The 20,766-nt window shown below is 39.3% G+C and overlaps 2 protein-coding genes across 19 annotated transcripts in view; one reads left to right on the forward strand and one right to left on the reverse strand.

The window, feature by feature from the left end:
* ADAM23 (ADAM metallopeptidase domain 23) overlaps window positions 1-13,722 on the forward strand; it is an 85,626-nt gene extending 71,904 nt beyond the window's left edge. For 4 of the 15 annotated variants that reach the window (XM_068948077.1, XM_068948070.1, XM_068948065.1 and 1 more), the window contains 2 exons: window positions 10,471-10,564; window positions 10,800-13,722. In XM_068948077.1, coding sequence (XP_068804178.1) covers window positions 10,471-10,529 — 59 coding nt within the window. In that variant the 3' untranslated portion in view covers window positions 10,530-10,564; window positions 10,800-13,722. Of the gene's footprint in view, window positions 1-2,581; window positions 2,677-5,664; window positions 5,720-10,470 lie in introns of those variants that run through there. The other 11 variants (XM_068948076.1, XM_068948069.1, XM_068948063.1 and 8 more) reach the window with 6 other exon arrangements.
* DYTN (dystrotelin) overlaps window positions 5,751-20,766 on the reverse strand; it is a 60,723-nt gene continuing 45,707 nt past the window's right edge. Inside the window, exon 18 of one of the 4 annotated variants that reach the window (XR_011141809.1) lies at window positions 5,751-8,606. The gene's annotated coding sequence lies outside the window, so the exon portion shown is untranslated. Of the gene's footprint in view, window positions 8,607-14,383; window positions 16,228-20,766 lie in introns of those variants that run through there. The other 3 variants (XR_011141810.1, XM_068948081.1, XR_011141811.1) reach the window with 3 other exon arrangements.

A 20,766-nucleotide genomic window follows, 5' to 3' on the forward strand; every position in this document is an offset into this window, starting at 1 on the left:
CCTTTATCCACAGCCATCTATCCTTTACTCTCTAGCAGATTGCCTAATATTTACAGGCATTTGATGTTTCACAATGGTTTGTTGTGTCAAAAATGAATGCCACTTCTTTAGTTAATGACGCTTTATAAAAATGAGTAAGATCTGAAAAGTGTTTTTATCACAACCTCTTTAACATTTAGCATGATTTCATTATTTTTTTGCTTAACTAAACCTAATTGGTTTGTACGTTATCCTCTTCTGCTTCAATTTTAGTTGAATTCTTCCATACTTATAGTCAATAAAAACAGTATTGGCGTCCTGGATTGAAAGTCCAAACTGCCTGTTAAATGAATGTGCCCTAGCAAACAGTGTGGTGTCCGTCCTGTCCCCCCGCCCCTAACAATTAACAACCAGGGAACATAGTTTTCCTATGAGGAGAGGTTAAAAAGTGGCCATTTGGTACTTCCTTATCTAAATTATGAATACATTACTATCAGCTAATCCTAGTACCTGCCATCTCTTTTATGGGGAAAATAGCATTCTGTGGCTAGCAAGGAATCAGCTTTAGAATTTTTCAAGGCTTCTAAAAATTGTTATAGATAATACTTGCTGTGTTTTCAATCTTTTGCTAATAAAGAAAAGCCAAAGTCGGTACTGCTGAGTCAGATACAGTAGCTCTTTAGGCTGCTAACTGTTGAAAGAAAGTCTTAATTGGGAATATAATGCCTATGAAATGGCGCTTTTGTTGCTCTCCACCATGCTTATTACTGTTGATTTATAGCCAGGTGGGACTTTAAAGGTAAGTCCAAGTACGATGTCTTATTCCAAATTGTGAAAAATGATCTTTTCATTATTGTTGTCAAGTTTGTGCACTGCTCATATATGTAAAGCTCACTATATTTCTTTTTAGTCTGTCTTTTACTAATATTCCTGAACGCTCTTTGTGTAGGAATTGCTGGAAGCCATTTTTAAATCAAATGTCTGAAAGGACTGGGGAGAATGTATATTTTGCTACACTTGTTTGAAACGAATAAACAAGCAGTCCTCCTGAAGTACCTGTGAACTCCTCAAATAAACAGTGTACTACTCAACCTAAGTTCATGGCAAAAATCTGGATTTTTGTTCTGAAGCATGAGGGGAAGAAAATTTTTTGTGTATACTAATTCAGAGTGATATATCATGCAGACTTTCAGCTGGGTCTGTATGCTCTTCAGTCCCTGAAATGGATATTTATATGAACCAGTTAATGACATGTTTGCAGAGTAATTCTTTCATACCACTGGATGTTACAAAAAAACCCCTGGCGAGCTTGGTTTTCCTTTGGCTAATCTGGTATCTAAAAGCACGACTACGGGAAACCTGTAATGCATGCAGTGAAGTTAGGTCACTGATGCATTTTCAAACCCAGAGTACTCTTTTCTTCTAGTGTCTGGGACTGGGCAGAAGGTGTTTGTGATACTGACCTAACTGCTTCAGGCTTTCCGTTGTTGCAGCTGCCCCTGCTTCTTTCTTTTGCCGTCTCTAGATGCTTCTTCTTCTTATACCAGCTCTCTGAAAGTTGTTCAAACTCAGCAACAGAATAGTTAGAATAGTACTTCTCTGTTGTGGTGTAGAAGTGTTGGTTTGGGAGGACTGGGGTAGGAGGTAAGAACTGTTTCTGGAGGCTAATCCTGGACACGTGAACACAGAGCGTGCAGCATGCTGCAGAAGAACTGTTGTGTTGGTTTCATTTTGCCTTGAACTCAGATGCAATTAGCTTTACATCAAAGGCTGCTCAATAGGAAATTCTTGTTCTAAGCAATTACACTGGTAAAACAGTGATCCTTACTGTCTGTTTTCCTCCACCCTCTGTACATAGATCACTTAAGGGTTAATTATGAACTTCGCATTTAGGTGTTCTCTCGCTATCTCTGGAAAATTGCACAAAGCTAGTCTGTGCCACTTTTTTCTTGTTCTTTTTTCCTACTCCACCCCTCCCCACTTTGTTGTTAAGGAGCTTCTCGATTCTTTGATGTTTGGAAAATTTAATGGGAATACAGCTTTTATTTCAACTTCAGTTCCTTATTACATAGTCCTGTTGCTTTTGTCAAGCTATTGTTTGCAAATCTAGCACTGATGTTAATTGTAGGGACTCTGCACTCTGATTAGCAAGTAGTGCTAGATGCTCTCAGCTCAAATTAAAATATCTACCACCTTTCAGGATCTACATGAAAAAAACAGGCTTTTGATTTTCTTTGCATTTGCTGTAGGCATAAAAAAAATACCGCATTCATACTTTTTCCTTGAAGTTAAGGAATTATTTACAAACTTAGAGCCCTCAGTTAACAATTTATTTACTAGATAATGGAGTAAGTCACAATGGAGTTCATGCTTTAACATTAGATTTTTACATATGGTAGAAGTTAAAGTAGGACTGAGAGAGACCAACAGCTTTGTTCATGCTTACTATCAAAGTAAGTTGGGCCTACTGAAAATGTTTAGAGACATCACCTTGTGTGCTGTCTGTATTCCTTTAATTGTTTGCCTACCCTTCAATTGCTTCACTTACTGTGAATAAAGTGGTTGGTTCTTACGTCTTTCTTCCCATAATGCTTTATCACAGGTCCTAGTGCCACCAATCTTATAATAGGCTCCATCGCTGGTGCCATCCTGGTAGCAGCTATTGTCCTTGGGGGGACAGGATGGGGCTTTAAGTAAGCAATGCCGCATGTCTTCTCTTCAGTGGCTATGGCATTTCTATTTCTTGCTTACATCACTAAATTTTGAGTTCCTGCTACAAGATTTGTAAGCTAAAAAACACAAAACTATAACAAACTTCTTTAAAGAGAAAGAACTATGCATGCACTGAGAGGGAGGAGGAAATGGATTCAAGACACAGATGGCATCAGGGTGCAAAGCTGAAGATCAATAAGAGAAATAATTTAACTCTCATGAGTTCCCCCTAACATTTAATAAGCAAGGTAATATTTTCTTTTCCCCACCTTCAGTTAGTAATGCTGTGGTTCTCTTTTATCAGGAATTGACACCAGGGGTTAAAAAAACCCCAACAGATACGTATTTAGTTTAAAGTGTTGATTCTGAATACAGTAGTACTTTAAAACGAATAAGCTTTTTATAATCAAAACCTTTATGTGAAAATGCCAAGTGATGGCAGTAAAGGAGTAGTTTTCAATAGCAAAGACGTTACTGAAACCGTTGTCTCCGAAGTACCAGAGCCAATTATTATTATCATTGATTCATATCAAATTCACAAATTGATATATATATATTTTTAATTTCAATTCAAGATTAGAGAGAGACCATTTTGAAATCTTGAACTGTCTCCTGAAACACAAACATTTCTCACTCATTTCTAGTTTAATATATTTTATAACTATCAAGAGTAGCATACTAATCTTTCCACTTGTGACCATTAAAGCTAAGAGGGAGTCTTGTACAAGAGGTATTAATTTTGCCCCCTTCCCCCTTTTTTTTAAGGGTCAAATCTACCTACATTCATGCTCCATATTTGGTTAAAAAGGATCTAAATTTGGAACTAGTGTTTTTAAACTTACAAATCGTAAAAGTGGTAAACATAAAAACAAGTCATTTCTCATGGTATTCAAGTTGCTATTGCTTTTCAATAATATGAATCCCGATTAAGCCATGATACGACAATAAATCTTAGTTCCATAATAATCAGGTTTTTAATAACAATTTGAAGAAAAATAAGCCTATACTCATATTCTACGCCTAAGTTGAAAAGAAAAAAAATTATTCTCTAATTGCTTAAGAAGGTTATCAAAACAGAAAATAGTAGTCAGGTCATATTTATCTGCTAATTCGCTATGAAAGGTCACCTGAAAGTGGGTTTTTTTTCCTCACTTATTTTAAAGTGTTAACATTTTGACAGTGTCCAGTGGCCTTAATTACATAGGCATTTAGAAGCAAAATATTTTTAAGTCTTTTTTTTAGCCCAGCCAAGAACAGAAAACGGGGTTTGCCCTTGCTTCTGCAAACGTCTTCTGGTCCTCCCCTTGGCACACGCAGGAGCTGCAGTGCAGGTGGGTCAGCCGGGGAGTCTGCCACAGAGGTACCACACCTCATTTACTTTAATGGGAAAGATTAAATACGTGTCAGTCTTACCTTTCTTTAAATCATTGGTATATGCTCTTTATTGGCCTTTTATGTCTGCAGATAGACCTACCTTAAGCTGTTGTATCTTTTTTCTAACAGCTTCTCCTCATTTATTGCACAAATAATTTAATTTATAACTATCTCTAAGGCAGCCTCCAGTATTTGTACATTACTACAGGCAGCTCTTAGCAAAATAGTTTTTAATACAGCCGTATTCTTTTCCATTGTTTCTTATAAAATGGCTGAGATAATACTTTCCAAATGTATAAACAGTGAGATAATGGTTTTTTTAGTATTTATATGTGTTGCTTCACATATATGTTCAGAGACAGAAATTCAAATGAAGCATGTATTTTAGAATATGCAGTGACATATTTGAACCGTATTTGAATCTTTTCTGGTATATCCTAGTAGATAAGAGATTAGAGGAGAAAGTTGTCTTTTCACCTAAATAAAGCATATGAGCAATACCGAAGTAGTTCATTTGCAGAACTGATTTTATTTATACTTTACTGCAATTAGCTTTAAAAAAAAAAAAAAGCCAAATTTTCTGCAAGCCTTGTATTAACATTCCTGTTAAAATTTTTGATTTACTGAGAAAACAGATTAGAGTTCTATATGCACGCGTTTTTAAAGTGATAATATTAACAACATTGATATTTCGAGTTTCCATGGGAATTAACCAAGCTATATTTCAATGAAAAAAAATAAATGACAGGTTGTATTTCTGGACCTGTATCAGAGATGTATGTCTTTTACTTAACAACGGGCACAGCGATTAGTGCTTATCCCGAAGTAATATATTTGTAATACAACAGGTAATTTTTTTAAAATACAGTACAAGTCATTGCAATTTTAAAACCTTAAATTTTAGGCAGTGTCTTTTTTCTGAATCTTTTTAAGCCCTCTTGTGCCATAGGAACCTTTGGCCTAGACTGAAGCTTTTTTAGAGTTGTGCTGCAGCACCTGCCAACATTTGCATTAAGTGTTGGTCTGAGTGGTATACCCGGGTGCAGACTGGGTACACCTAGGCTGGGCACATCTACATTTGAGAATTTGCATGAACACAGATCTTTACAATAATCCTTCCTGTTTTAATAATGCAATATTTAATCATTTATTTCTTCTTTGTGCTCCCATCGCTTAAACTACTCTCACAACTGTTCTGCTTTGCATCCTGGTGTTATTCGTTTGCCCAAACACAGAAGTTTGTTATCCCCATACAAGACACATATCAGAAAAGTCTCTTGAAGTTAGTATTCTCAAAAGAGCAAGATATAAATGTTTATTCTGTAGCAGAACCTCAAATACACTGGCCTGGCCTAGCTCACAGCTTGAAGTGCATGTTTCTTCTTGGGGGTCAGAGGGGAACTGAAAAGACTTTTATACAAAAGAGGGCTGCTAGACCCTCTAACACTTTGCTTCAGATATATCTGGAGGGACAGATGAGGATAATAAAGAGGACTTTAACTTTTTCCTTTTTAAGCAAGCGATATGTTTAGTCTCTACAGCTATGAGAGAAGGTAGCTAATGCTTTACAAACTGGGAGATGTGATTTCTGTTTCACAGGTTGTCAGATGTTCATATGTACATACGGTACTGTGGTGTCAAGTCCAAATCAAACGTAAGCTGCAACTAAGCAAACTTTGTTCATGAACTGAGGTGGGGTGGGGGGCTTGGGGAGGGGGTGAAAGGGGAACTGGAAAAGAAGGTTTGATGCAAGTTTAGGGAAACAGTAAAAACTTCCCGTTTCAAGAATGAATCCTAGATTAAGTCTTCTAATCAAGTTAATATGCAGAGAGAATAGGAAGGAAGGAAAAGTTTACTGACAAAGTTTTAGGGGGCACAGAGCCTCGTTAAATACTTCTGATGGGTTAGAGTTACAGGCTGCATGTGGAAACTTTGTTAGGAAGTAGACTGTACTTCAGCAGAGCCTTGCATAGTCCTTTTAAAGCTGTTGGTGTTCAGATTGCAGCAAGGGACTCCTACGTGTGTCAGGACCGACCTTAAAGGTGCCAGGCAGTATACGGAAATACTACATTCATGAGAGCTGAAATTCATTTCAATGCAGCAAGTCTGCACAAGACTTGACTTAAATATGCAACATTCGATACAGCACTGGTGCAAGAAAGGCATTTTATTATGAGTAGTTCTTACCTGGGGCCGCTGCATTGGCTGCAGTCTTAATCTTGGGGGCCTGTGTTCGTAAGGGTGTGTACCCTTATACTGCTTGCAGTAGCTTTGCAAAAGTAAGTCAATTAAATGCTTTTTGTTGCTGACTTAGAAGTGCAACATTATTAAGGCAAATTTGGGTACTTTAAGCAATACTGCTAAGAGGCAGTGCTGGTAAAAGTGATGTAAAATACCCATGAAAGACTCCTCCTCCTTACAGTCATCAGAACGTGGAAGTGACTGATAAAGAAGGATGAAGAGTAGACTGTAGGCACAGTTCTGTTCCCAGCAATTGGTTCTTAGCCAAAGAGGAGTAGTGCTGTTGTTTTTACCTGAGAATTAACAGATGGACCAAAGAGTTACTCAGTCCTTACAGGTCCGAAATGTTTAGCTGGTCTGTGCAGGTGCGTTTAGGCCCCACAAGTTTCTGCAAAATAAGGTACTAGAATGCTAATGGAGACTTTGTCGGAAGTATGCTTCTGTCCCTTACTAGTATTTCCTTAAAGCATATACAGTGATTCAGATACAGTCATTACCTACACAAAAGAGTCCAACTTGAGATATTATTTCATTTTTTCAAACTGATAAAATAAATGGCAGGTCAACATATTATTTTAAGATGCTAATTTCAGCTCTTTGCTTTGTTAATCTGCATCAGTTTACAGCAAAAGGTCATTAATTTAATCCCTTCTTCAGCATTTGAATCCTGCTTTAGGAATGCATATGGAAACATTGGCTATTGGAAGAGATTTGTTCAACATCAGTGTTTTAGTCTTTAAATACTTTTGTAAAACTTTCTTTTTTTAATGACCACACAAAGAAGGCAGAGACTCACAAGCAATAAGATATTGTATAAACACATTCCTTATTAGTTGGGGGGAGAGGGGAGGAGGCAGAGGAACACAGAATGGTATTTCTTGCATCTATCTAGCCTTTTGAAAAATGAAATATTCCTTTTCTGAAATATTTTTCATCTGTAAAGGAAGATCATGTTACAGAGACAGTCATGTGCTGTAGCTCGTTACAGTGTGGTATGCTTTTCTCTGATTCAGGACTATCCGTAAATTTGCTTTTATCCAGATAAGAGACTTTTGTTGTTGTTTTCTTGTTGGATTCCAGACAGAGGCTGAACTTTGTTATTTAAGTACGCCTTAAAATGTTAAGCGCAAAAGAAGTTAATGTTCTGTAGTAGATTCTGCATTAAACAAAGAAATAGGAAACAGCATCAAGTATCATTTAGGTCCCCCACACAGTATTTCTTTTACTGCAGTGTTTCAAGATAGCAGATTTGCTTTTTCTGATAGAGGTAGGAGAGTTTTAAAGGAGACTAGCTGTGATATGCAGCTGAAAAAAGTCTAAGAAGTTTTCTGAGAGGTTAAAACAGGAAAACGATTCAGATGTGACGACACAGGCAAGGAAGTCCCGCTTCAAAACTTAAGTATTTAAGAAAAAAGCGTAACTGAAATTAGCCAAAAGCTTAAAAAGCTTATAGTTATTCTGTTCTGACGATTTCACAAGACCAGTAACAATTAAAAATCGTATCCGACGTGCATTTAAATGTACCTTTTTAGGCCCTAGTGACCATTTTTAAAAAGGTAGAATACAACTTTATTACAAAAGCGTACAAAATTCAGACACTGAAATTCTATTGATTGCTAAGGGAGATACTAATTTATCATGTCATTTAGGCTCTGTTGGACCAATTTTTAAAACAGCCTGCAGCAGGCACTAGCGCAAAGCAGGGCTGTTGTCTCAGTGTGCTGGAGGTGCGTGCTTCCCCCTGGGAGCGTGCTGCTTCCAAGGGCAGCGCCGCAGGGGCAGCTCTCGCAGCCCAGCCGTCCTACCTCTGCCCTTCAGCGCCACGGTTATGGCTGAGCAGGCCTGCATACGGCCCAGGTTATAAACGCAGGCCCTGGGGACATGCTTGACCCACAGTCAATAAAATTTTACTGAAGCATGCTTAAAGGTTAGCTGTTTATGAAGACTGCCTGAACGCTCTAAGGGGACTTTGTGCTACTGTGGTACATAGCTACAAAGCAGCAAGTGTAAGACTACTGCCTTCGTTTGAGCATAAAAATCATTGTTATAGCATATCAAGAAATCAGAGTAGAATTGTGGTTTCTGCAGGGCACTACCTGACTGCCTACCTCTGTTAAGTGCTGAGATCGCAGAAACGAGAAGGTGGATTCTTTCTTAGTTGTTATATACGTGTGTACTGTTTTGCCTTACGGACGTGACCTGCTGTTCAGCGTTTCAGAGGCTACTTCAGGCCATCGTCTGAAACGTCCTTTTGGTTCCTCAGCTGTTTTTCTCTCATGCAGCAGTGTTAGCAGAACATCCTAAGTGAAGGAAGGAATAGTTTGATTAGTATTATATTTCTCAAAGTATGTATTTCTGCTGGATGAAACTAGAAAAATCAGTGACGTTACGGTTTGGACAGACAGTAGAATGCATGCTGAGGGCCCAGCAGATGCCGACTGTTGTCCCAAAGCATGGGTGCTCTCAGAGCTGCAGTGGAACGCAGCACTCTTTGCTGGACTGTTGTGTTGATGGAGATCCGATTAGAAAAGATTTGATTAGAAAAAGTCAAAACAGTTTGGTTAGAAGCGTTGTATTGGGGACGTCAGCAATGCATCTTTTCCTCCGTAGCTTGTATTAGGTCTTAAAAAAATCCACTTCTTGATTTAATTAAGAAGTTCAGGTAATGGAATTTTATTCAGTATAGGTTGTAATGATTTGTCCTCTTCCAATTTTAACTGCAATATGATGGTTTCCCCAGAGCAGAAGGACTAGTTACATCATCTGCATTTTTTTTGCATGCACTAATGACTTGCTTTAAGGGGACTGATAGTTGCTCATCAGTAGCGTTTGAATTCAAGTGTGCCAGACACTGTTTAAAAAGGGCAGGTGTCCTTTTCCCTGGCAGGATAAACAGACTGAAGGATGACTTTAATTCACATTCAATTAAGCTGCTGTATTCAAATTCCTACTAAGTGTTTGAAAAAAAAAAAAAAATTGCTCCTCTCAAAATTACCGGTAGTACAGAGGTGGATTGAGCTACTGAAGTAACGTCAGCCTAACTGAAAAGGAGTGTTAGTATAGCACTCAGAAAGGAAGTGATTAAACAGTTAATATAGTAATATTTTAGAGGCCAGCAATTCTTAAGCATGCTTTTTTACCAAAACGTAGGCACTGGTACCCAAGGCAGGGGTAGTTGCTTTTTGGACACGTCCATTAGTCACTTAAACCCCCAGCAGACCTTGCATATAGTATAGGTATAAACATTGTAGCAGCAGTAGTAGTCAGCAGGGCTACAGAAAGTAGAAAATCCTGGGGTTGGTGTGTAGTTTTATGGAATTTATTAATTCCTGTTGTGTATTTTTTGCATGTCAGTTTGGTGGCGGTAGTGGTGCATATGCCCAATGTTAAAATTAAATGCATGAGCCCCTTGCTTGATGCCCCACATAAAGCCAGATACTGGGGAGGTGGCACCTAACTTTTGTTGTCGCTTTGTAACGTCTTGCTGTTTGACGTAGGATATCAATGTCGTAGGAGACTGGATATCAACTTACCAGCTTGCTATCCGCTATTAAAATTAAATTCTAATCACACAGCTTGCAAAACTGTCCAGTCTCCTTCGAGTGCAATGTCTTTGCTATATTTTGCACATTACTGAGACTCACAGCCTCTATGGTCCATGGTGTGGTAAGAGCTCACTGAGGCACTAACTTTTTCCTCCTAGTGGAGGACGCAAACTAAGTTCTGGTGTAGCCAAAGATGGGCACCTGCTATAAGTACTCGTGTCTTTACGTGTGCTTGTGTGTGTACACTGCTGCTGGGCATTTTGACTCATTCAGTTTAGGTATTTGCATGCTTTCTTGGCCTACTTGGGCACACATGCTACTATGGTCAGAAAATTTCTGCAAGTTTAGAGCATCACGTGAAGTACTACAGAAGTAATTGAATTCTGTATGCCAGCATGATCTTAAACTGCCTAAGGAAACACATAATTGATGCTAGGATACAGAAAGCATGCAAGCAAATTCCTTAAATTGTTACCGCTTAGAAAAGTTACCTTGTTAAACTGCCTCACTGTGAGCCTTTTACTTCACTGTGACCTTAGTATCACGCTTTATTCCTGTTACACCTAACTAATGGTTTGCATTTTTCTCTTTTCATCTCCTTTTGATGGCAACCTGGAAGAAATGTCAAAAAACGAAGGTTCGATCCAAATCAACAAGGCCCTATCTGAAGAAACTTGATTGAAAAAGCTTCTCCTTGCACTACTGGATTTTGGGTATGATGCGTTTGCTGTAGTTGTGCAGGAAATAAATCAGTAAGGAAGAGCATAAAGAAACCAATAACTATAGACACAGTCTTGGGGTGCTGGGAATTGGGGTGATACAAAACTGTCGTTTTTGGAGATAAGTTCAAAATACTTCCTCCGTTCACCTTTCTCGTTAATGTTAACAGACAAGTGTTACAAGCAAACTGTTTCAAAATCAGTTTTTTTTCCTTTTCTCCAACAAAAGGAGGAGAAACAGACCAAGTGCAATAAGAGAACTCTTTCAAAATAAAGAAAGAGCGGAAGATTTTTTTTTCCAGCCTGCTGGTACTCTAACTTCACTTGAGTTCGCATGACTTCCTTTTTCCTTATCAAAACTCCAGTGGCATGAGGAGCTAATTTTCGAAAGGGTAACCTGCATGGCTCACAAACCACCAAGCTAGCAAGCTCACCCCAAGCAGAACCTGCAGCCCGATAAGTACAAACCACTGGGAAGCCGATAGTAGCCTCTGATAAATCTTCCAGCCCTGCAAGCGCATTCTGTCTCTGGACTTCAGAGCTCCCTGTTCTGTGAGCTTACTGTCCGCCTTGTTTCGTCTCCTGAGCTAGGAGTCTGTTGGGCATGGGAGCTATGAAGTGATGGATGTATAGTTCTTCCAGGAAGGAAAAGGTGTAAATATGGAAATAAGATTTTGACATATCATTTTCACAGATTATATATAGAGAGAAGGATTTCCTTAAAAAAAGGTTCTATTCTTTATGTAAATCTATTTTTGATGTTGGGTTTCTTTTTTTTTTGCTCCCCCTTTTCTCTAGCATGTTGTACAGTGGGTGTTCTGGGCTTGCTCAAAAAAGGCAGATAATAGCATGCAGATGCAGGGAGATCTGACACCAAACAGATGTGATCTGAAGTTTGTATGCTTGAAACCAAAAACAATTAAAATGTATAAATGCATATCTGTGTATTGACTGTAAGCCTCCTGGATTACTTTTTTGGCTGTCATGCAGATTTTCTGTATATAATGTAAGAAAGTGACACCCTCTCAAGTTAATCACAGAAGTGCCAATTTTTTTTTTTTTTAAAAACTTTAGCTATTTTTTCTATTTCCTGTGAATTAAACTTAAATAAGCCTTAAAATACTCACAAAATGTTAAAAACTTAAAATGAACTATTCTTCTCTTCCCCCTACTGAACCAAACTGGTTTGCAAAGATGACTGACGTTTCCAAATCATTCCTTCAACGTCTTTGATGCATATCACTTTTCAAAGTATAACACAAAATTAGTATTTTGACCCTTGCTACTGATAGTTACTGTCACAAAATGTGCAAAAACTCCATATAATTTCAGAGGGTTTGTGTGTTGTAATTACTTTTAGATGTACCTTGTGTTTGAATACAGATTTTTGCAGTGAAGTGCTGAGCAGGTGTACTGTGCTTCTAGTAACCAACTAGCCCAGGCTTATCTGACTTGAGAAGGTTATGAAGCCATCCAGTTTAGGCCACCCTTAAAAGCCTAAAGCCATAAGGTCTGGTCAGTCCTTCTTGTGTTGACTTTACATAAGCTGATCTACATGAGTGCAAGTGAAATTACCTGAAAATTCTACTGCTGCAACTGATCATCAGGATCAAAGCCGTCTTCTGTAATTTTGTTTTTAATTTAGAAGTTGGATATCGCTAGCAATGGAAGGCCAGTTGCAAGACTTACTCCATCTTTGTTCAGTGGAAATCAGTTGCTTGAGTTAGCTTTAAGGCTCAAATAGAACATTAGGAAAAATGCTGCAGACTTCCTTGTGACTTACTTACAAGATCTTTTTTGGCTTTAATTATATTTCATATTATGATAATGTTGAATCTGACTTATTATGAAGTGTTTTTTAAACAGCTTTAACATAATCACATTAACACTTACTACATGAGTTAAAGGTGCTGCACACAGGTAGTCATCACTGATACTACATTATAAATCACGTTCTGAAAAATTCCTGCCTGACTTCAGGTAGAATTAAGTTAGTGACAATTAATACTTCTATGGGGAACCAAAAATACTTGCAACTGTATCATTGTTCTGTAAAACTATGGCTTGGCTTGGCAACATAATCCCCAACTTTGTTAAACAAAGTTCCGCCTCCCAAAGCAAATGGGGCCACAACAGAAACACTAGTGGTTACCAAAAAACTCCAACCAATTGAAGATACATGAACTACCTGTGTAATAAACCTTTGAGAAACATTTCACAAACAACATTGTAAATGTGCGATGTGATGTTTTAAATCAGACCACAGTGGTCCCCAACTACTATGTACATATGCTAAGTGCTGGAGTAACTTTTTATTTACACCAGCAATTTCATAGGAAGTACAATTTCTCGATTGAATTTACCCACCACTCATCAGCTGTTGCATGCATGCGTAAGAACACATTCGCTTTCTGCTCTGTCTGTAGAGAATGCAAGTGACAACACAGCTCAGAGTGGGTATAGATTAAGTGCTTTCTATTAGAGTTAAAAAAATAAAGTGTTTTAGACAGATATTTATTTTCTACATCATGCCTTTGATATGCTTTGGAGAATACATCATATGCATTTAATGTTAATGTGTTCATCACAAAGTCTCATCAACAGAAGACACGGTCAGCAGCGTCTCCATTTCACCCACTATACGTTTGCTCTATTTATTGATTCATCTGGACATGAACCTGTACAGTGACTGACTGTATAACTCACACCAGTTTGCTGCATGATCCCTCTCAGTTGACCTGATCCTCCTAAAAGAGAAATCTAGTAGGCAAACTAAAAAAGATATAATAGGTGCATGTTAAGAAGGAACCAATTACTTAAGACTGGCATTAAAACAAATTTTTCCCGTACTATGCAAAGATGGGTATTGCACAAACAAATTTAAGACAACTGTCTGAAGAAATGCTATAGAATACTTGAAATTATGTTTAAGCCTCATCAGTCATGTTTTATATTCATTATTGTTTCCTCTGTTATTCCTCCTTTTTAAAAATGATTTGTAATTATTTTAAGTGCACAACAATGTTATAAATCAGTTTTTTGTTTGAAGGTAATACTCATTCATATCTTGTTGCCTGCTAATGAATGGAAATTTAATAGTCCTTGTTCTACATCTTAGCAAAACGAGTATTAAAAACTTCATGAACATGGAATGGAGTAGTTTAATTTTCAATCAATCACTTTTCCTTATTCTCTCCATTTTACTTAATTCGTGTCTTCAAAGTATCACCAAAATTGTAGGAGTAGCTGAAGTTGACTGAAACTTTCTTTTACTGAAGCTCTCTGAAACTTTGTCCCAGATCTCTCAAGTTCCATCTGCGAGAGAACTTTGTATGCAGGCTTTCCAGTCTGCATAGAACTAATGCTTCAAAACATGGTTACACGCCCAAATAAGGTTTAGGAGGTTGAGGAAGTTTACTCTACTTTAAAAAAAAAAAAAAAAATCTCATCTGTTGGCTTCAGGGAGTTGAACAAGAACCATATGCATTGTTTAGTTAAGCCTTTTGCATTTCAAAAATCTGAATGATATGATTACAAAAAATCTAGATTATGTAATTGCTTAAAAATACTACATTTTGAGGGCCTCAGTAAATAACATGATCATTTTAGTGGATTACTGAATGAAATTCAGTTTCTCCTTTCATTTTTTGCCAGACTAACTCCAGTGAAGTCAGTCTGCAAAACTAAATACACAACACAGTTACCAAGTAACTGCTCAGGTTTTAGGCTTTCAACAGTTCCAAATAAGGGAAAAATATATATATATATATATTTTTTTTTTTTGTCTTAATATCTCACAGTATGATACATATGTAGGCACATCTCATTTGGAGACAGTGAGGGAAAAACCACCATTAATGGAAAAAATACAATGGCTCGGAACATAAGGTTTCTAGTTTTTCCTTAGTTCACTATAGCGAAGAAAAAAATTACAGTAGCAGTGTTCCTGGCTTTGTGATGCACTGCATCCATCTTCTCTCTAGCTAGGACATCAGGGCAGATCCAAGAACACTTTTCTAGATACACTGTCACTTTGAGCATCTCCAGTTTTATTTCCTCTCATTTGACTATAGAAGGATTTACCATAAACTCAATATTAACATGCAACATTCTGGTTTTAGTTACAATAGATGGTCATTCCTAAAATAGGAATTAAGCCTCTTGCTGCAGTATGTGGATGTAATAGCAGAATATAGATTCCTATCTGCTTTTGATTATACAAGTGTAATTTAAAAATAATGGGAGGGGAGGAAATTATTACAGCAAGAAGTATTGAAGAGTGATCTTCTGGGGCACTTGCTATTAAGAAAAGCCACACAACAGCAAGTCAAGCTGTACAAGCCAGAAAAACCCTCTTTTGTTCCAAATACATTCATTACAGATTCCTACCCAAAAGAGATGAAATGTGAATCATATGTCAGAAAAACAATAGAGACTATTTAAGTAAGTGCCCTCAGAAAGACTCAGAAAGCTTGAAGAAAATGAAATTAAGTAACTAAAAATTTTAGTAGTAGCAATACTAAAACCAATACTATTGAAACCAAAAGGTCACAAAACCAGACTATTTACTGTATTTAAAGCTGTACGTACAGTTCAGAGATTTTCATTGTTTGGAACTCAGCAAGCACAGCAGCACATCTTCACATTTTTGTGGGCTTATTCAGCAAATTATTGGGTGAAAGCATATACCGGAAGAGCGTATATGGGCTCTAGATAAGTACGAGGACTCCAAGTCAGGCCTGAGAAGATATCCACTTACACATACATTATCTTAGGGGTATGCAGTTGCTCAGAAATAAAGTAAAGTAACGTAATTTAGAATATTCTAATATGCAGGAACACAGTAATTTAGTACCAGTCTATTTGCCTTCGTTAGAATTTTCTTTTAGAAGAGTTTGTTTTTGTCATAAGTCTGATCTTTACCACTACTAGTATAAGAGGCTGTGCTTTAGCATGGCATTTGTTGAGCTGGTGCAAGACCCACCTCCTCTACCCAGTTTAGTAGCGTCCAAGCACAAAGCAACTAACAGCAGTTTGTACCTGCTTTTGCGTAAGTGCATTGGTGCCCTGTGTGCATTGTACAAACCCCAGGGGAAGCCGCTGCTCCGATTTAACCAACGCCTCAGTTTCCCAGTTGTTCTCCCAAAGGCCAGGATTACTCTGAAGTGCAGACGCAGAAACGTGTCCTCCTTAAGGCATACACAGTTATGCAGCACTTAACTGTGGAGAGGCAGACACCAGCACAAAGGTCCCAGGCCAAGTACACTTATCAGACATCATAAAAAACATCGCATCACTTCAAAAAATTCTACAGTTGTTCATGTGTTGTACGTTGATGGATTTCCTCAGCCATCAAACCAAATTTTATGAACTTTGCATTTACTTTTGGGACTGAGCCATAATAAATTTTAATTTGCAGTGCCTGTGGCTTTGTCTATTGCTTCAAAACCTGCAGATACACAGTAGAGCTCAGAGGTACAGCTTATTAAAGCTCTGTTTTTAACTGGGGACCAAGGCACGAGGGCATAGCTCACTGCTTGTGTTACAGACTGGTAATTTCCGTTTCCTACGCCATGCTGCGTTTCCTTTACGCCAGTTTCTCCTCTCCTGAAGCAAGGAAGAGTTCCCACACATAAGCACGTGTTGCTTCTCTGCAGCTAATCCAGGTACATAATAACACAAGAGAAAGGCGCCTTTGAATAGTTTACTATCACCAGCTAACATGGCTACCAGTTTTCTCCCAGGAATGGAAAGCGTCTAGCAGCTAGCCCGGAACCTAGTACTGTCTGCATAGCTTAAATTTAAGAGCAAGCAAGAGAAATTGGAAATACGGTGACTTTATGGCAGCTGTGCTAGACTTGCTTCTGTTCCGATTGTGAAAAGCCTAATAGCAGATCAACTGACAATTCCATTTCCCATTTGTTTCCTTTGAAAGTATTTTGTGCACAGTCACGTTTATATGAAAATGAGTCAATATCCTTAAGCATTTGCCTTCACACATATTAGACCCGAGGTATAAGTTTGACAGTTTGCCTCAGAACAGAATAAGGCCCCCCCCCCTTCATTAATTCAATATTGTTTTCCATAGATTTAGTCTGTGGCCCGGTCAAGCTTGAGGTTTTAAATATCTACTGACCACGTATCTGCTCTGTAGTGGAGGCTCTTCAATATGCCTATTAGCTAGGATGCTAGGGATTCGCAAAACAGTGAAACACTCCTAATTCGTACATGAAAGTTTTCTATTCCCAGAAAGGAACATTTAGTATTCCAGAAAACTGGACAGATCAGCTGCTAGTGTTGGGCACCAGGACTCCTCCCTGAGCTGCAGTACAGCCAAGTAACTCAGCCCCCCTGTTTTACAGGTACTGCTTCTTATCCAAGAGAGAACTCCTCCTGCTCCTCTCTGTGGGGACGCACAGGGGAAAAGGTCTCCTGGTGTGCTCATAGCCACTGCTGGAGACTAGCAATGGCAGTATCCAGAGAAATGGGCACACAGCTACAGGGCAGCTGCCAGAACCAAAGGCGAGCCCTCAGCCCTCGTGCAAGACCACCCAGTGAAGGCACTGCCAAAGAAGGGCCAGCACCAAAGCTGCCTGGCAGCACGCAGCCCGTCACCTCCCTTCTTCCCTGGGACAGGCAGGAGTGCAGGATCCCGCCGCCCTCTGCAAGGGCCTTCCCTGGCTCCAGGCTGCTGCAGAGGGGTGCGGGCAAGAGTCCGGCAGCACTTGCTGGGTGACTGACACACTCCTTCCTAGCCCTCCAGGTCAGCTTGTTACGCGGGGCTACAGACCTGCTAAAGTGGAAGAGCCCTTCACCCATGGGGTGACAAAACTGCACCAGCAGCAGCAACTAGTTTTACTGCAACTAATTCTCCTGAAGCTTTGACTCACCTCTGTCCCAAGGACCCTAACAGGAAAGGTGGTGGGAACTGTACTGAGTGGCACCACCTGCTGTCCAGCAAAGGGAAAACCCCAAGATCATGCTGGCACAACACCCACTCTGCTTTCTATCTGTCAGCGTGCTGAGCTGCATGGCACCAGTGTTAGGGATGCTTAAAGCTCCAACTTTCCAAGCACTTCAGTTTGGCAAGGCCTGAACATCACCCTTAGCGCAGTCACACAAAGTATCCTTCCACTCAGTTCCTCAGCTTACGTAAACAGAGACATATTTATGTTCCTAGCAAGGGTCTCTTCCTGAAATATGGTTCACAGCAGTCCAGTTGGCTCCAAAACACACCGCTAACTAGATTGTAGCGATGGTCATGGTAGCATCATGCAGTCTCAGTGCTTTTGCAGAGAAAGCTCGAGTTACCTTTATAGTAGGAGGACAACAGGCTACGCCTCAATACTCCACTCATATATTTATGTAAGCATTTGGCATATTCTGATCATCCATTTCCTCCCCAAACGTATTCCCTTATCCACGTGGCCCGAGTCTAAGCGAGGGTGGCACAACAATGAAGTCAAATGGATGCAGACAGAGTGTACAAGCAAGCCTGGTTGTTTTGCAGTCTTTGATTTCTCTCCTATTTCCTTTCAGGCACATCTGAATTCTGTGTTCTATTGCAAGTCTTGCTCCATTAGGAAGTTACTCTTACAGATACTGTTAAAAATAAACATAGTATACAGACAATACATACTTGACTAGGATTTCTGTGTAATGAGAAAGCAGTCCCAAGAAACTCGAATTATTATAGTATCCTCCAGCATTCACTGAATGGCTAACACGGTTATGACAACACTACACACAGACATTCAGTGAGGTCTAATTGTTCATGAAACATGCTACCCCTTAGGCAACCCTAATTAAGATCAGAAAAGAAAAGAAAGGACTTTGGTTTAACAGAGTCACTTCAGATACCCAAAATCTGATTTAAAGATAAATTTACTACTTAGGATCCAGTCCAGTATCACCTTAGTAGCGTCCCTTGGAGAGGGGGTTTCAAAAGGTATATTGGTGAAAGAAAATTAGGGGTTCAAATAAAGCTCTACCTGCCTGCTAGCTCACACTGTTCCTTAGTGAACGCTTATCTCTTTTTTTTGCCCACAAAAAAAGTGGGCAAAGTACACTAAAGCGTACTAAATAAGTACACTAAATAACAGAGCTTGTACTACTCTGCTTGGAGGAGAGGAAAGCAAACAAACAAAAAACCCACCACCACCATCACAACCAACCACCTCATTCAAAAAGGTGAGTTTCCCTGCCAGTTAGTTATGCATAACAGCATATCAATACTTCTGGTCAGATGTGTGGAAACAGTCGTCTTGCTCCAACAATAGCAGTAGCACTAGCGTATGTATAAGGCATCACATCTTTGATTTAGGGAGATGCAACTGCTTTATAGGTGCAAAGGAACGCTAGGCCAGGACTGACAACAGAACATACAATAAACAGTTTGCTTGTTGGACTGCTTGGGAATCAGCGCGTAGCTAAGGAAACTTAAGATCCCACAAGTCCACCCCTCTCACGTGAGTCAGAATATCCTCATTCTTCTCCAGAACCTCCTGTTATACCTCTCTTGACCTTAAATAACTTGTTCCACTCCCCCCACCCCTCCTCCATGCAAACTTGCAGAATTGAACTATGCCTGCAGGGACCAGCTCAGGGCCCTGCAGCTGTCCGGCTGCCTACATCGATTCCCCTGCTGACCAGGGAGTACCCCGTGCTGCCGGGCACGCGCAAGACGGCAGTGGGTGGGCACGCTTTCCCAGCTGGCCCACCACAGCAGTGCAGGAGCTGACCAGGGTCAGCTCACTCAAACATCCTTTACTCCTCAAGAGCTGCAGGAAAGAAACATCCTTTTCTTGAAAGGGTAGGGCTAAGAGAGACCACATTAACCTCCTGTTCATCTTTAAGAAAGCACACACTGTGAATGCTCCCCGCCCCAGAAGATTTGGCTATAACACACTAGGAGAAAGTGATCCCATAATGGGTTTGCTTTCTACTTAGATGTGAATGTCAGCTGTTACGAAAGCATGTTTCACCCAACTGCTTTCACCCATGACATAAAGCTTAAGTGAAAGTTGCACTGGGTGAGTGCCTGAAGGAGAGACTTTTTTTTTTGTTGTTTTTTTTTAAATTGCCTGGGACTATTGGGGGGCAAGAAGGGGGAGAGGAACAGGAAGAACTAACAACTTGATTTTTGAGCAGGGAGATATCAGTGCAGTATCCAAATGGCAAGGGCATCCCTTCATTCAGAAACTAAAAGTCATCTGGTTATAAATGTTATGGATTCCACTAAAATCAATCAAAAGCTCTTTAAAAACTGCACTGGATGGCTAAAGTGAGACAACCTGCCCACAGGACATGAACATTTAATTGCTAATGTATTCATTAGTCAGGGGTTTTAGGATTTTCCTGGAATGCCTCAGTATATCTAGATACAAATATAGGATGTTCTTAGTCACATTCTTCACAAAGATCATTTGCATTTACAGTGTCACATGACCAAGTCACATTTTGAAAAATATGTTAATTTCCTGACCAACATCACTTAGTTTGCGCTTGTAAAATACCCATTCCAAACATCTGTTCAAAACTTGTGCTAAAATACATCTGTCACAAGAAATATTACCACTTTCACAAATTAATTTAAACCAACGTCAATGATGAAGCCACTTCAAACTTAAGACTAACGGAACCTAACTCTCTTGGGAAAGATGCACCACGGTGGCAGAGCTGCTTGCATATGACAGCTGGTAGACAGGGTGAGAAGAAAACTTTGCTATCAACGACAGACAGAGCTCTTCTAATGAGGAACTGCAGTTGCTTAGCAGTTCCTTACACCTTCTAGTGGAAGCAGAAACCTGTGGAGGTAAAGGAATGCACACTAGACTTATTTACATTAAGGCCACTTTACCAATAATTCAAAAGGCCCTAATTACAGGAGGTCCTTCACACTGCCAGAACACTAGGAGAAGGCTTAGTAACAAGAGTTCAACTCCTAAGTGTTAATGTCTGTATTTCTGTTGCAAAGTATAAAAAACAAACAGACAAAAACCCACCACCACCCAGAACGCATATTAGATATGGGAATATGACCCTAACAACAAATGGAAAAAAACAAAACAAACTGCATGGCTCACATGCTACATGAACAATGACCTAACACCAGATTTATGCAGCAAAGGTTAGGAAGTACAAATCTTACAAAAAAGTTAGATGGTCTTTGTCCTGGTTTCCTTAGACGAAGCAGC

This window comes from Struthio camelus, chromosome 6 (genome assembly GCF_040807025.1).
Source record: "Struthio camelus isolate bStrCam1 chromosome 6, bStrCam1.hap1, whole genome shotgun sequence".
NCBI lineage: Eukaryota > Metazoa > Chordata > Aves > Struthioniformes > Struthionidae > Struthio > Struthio camelus.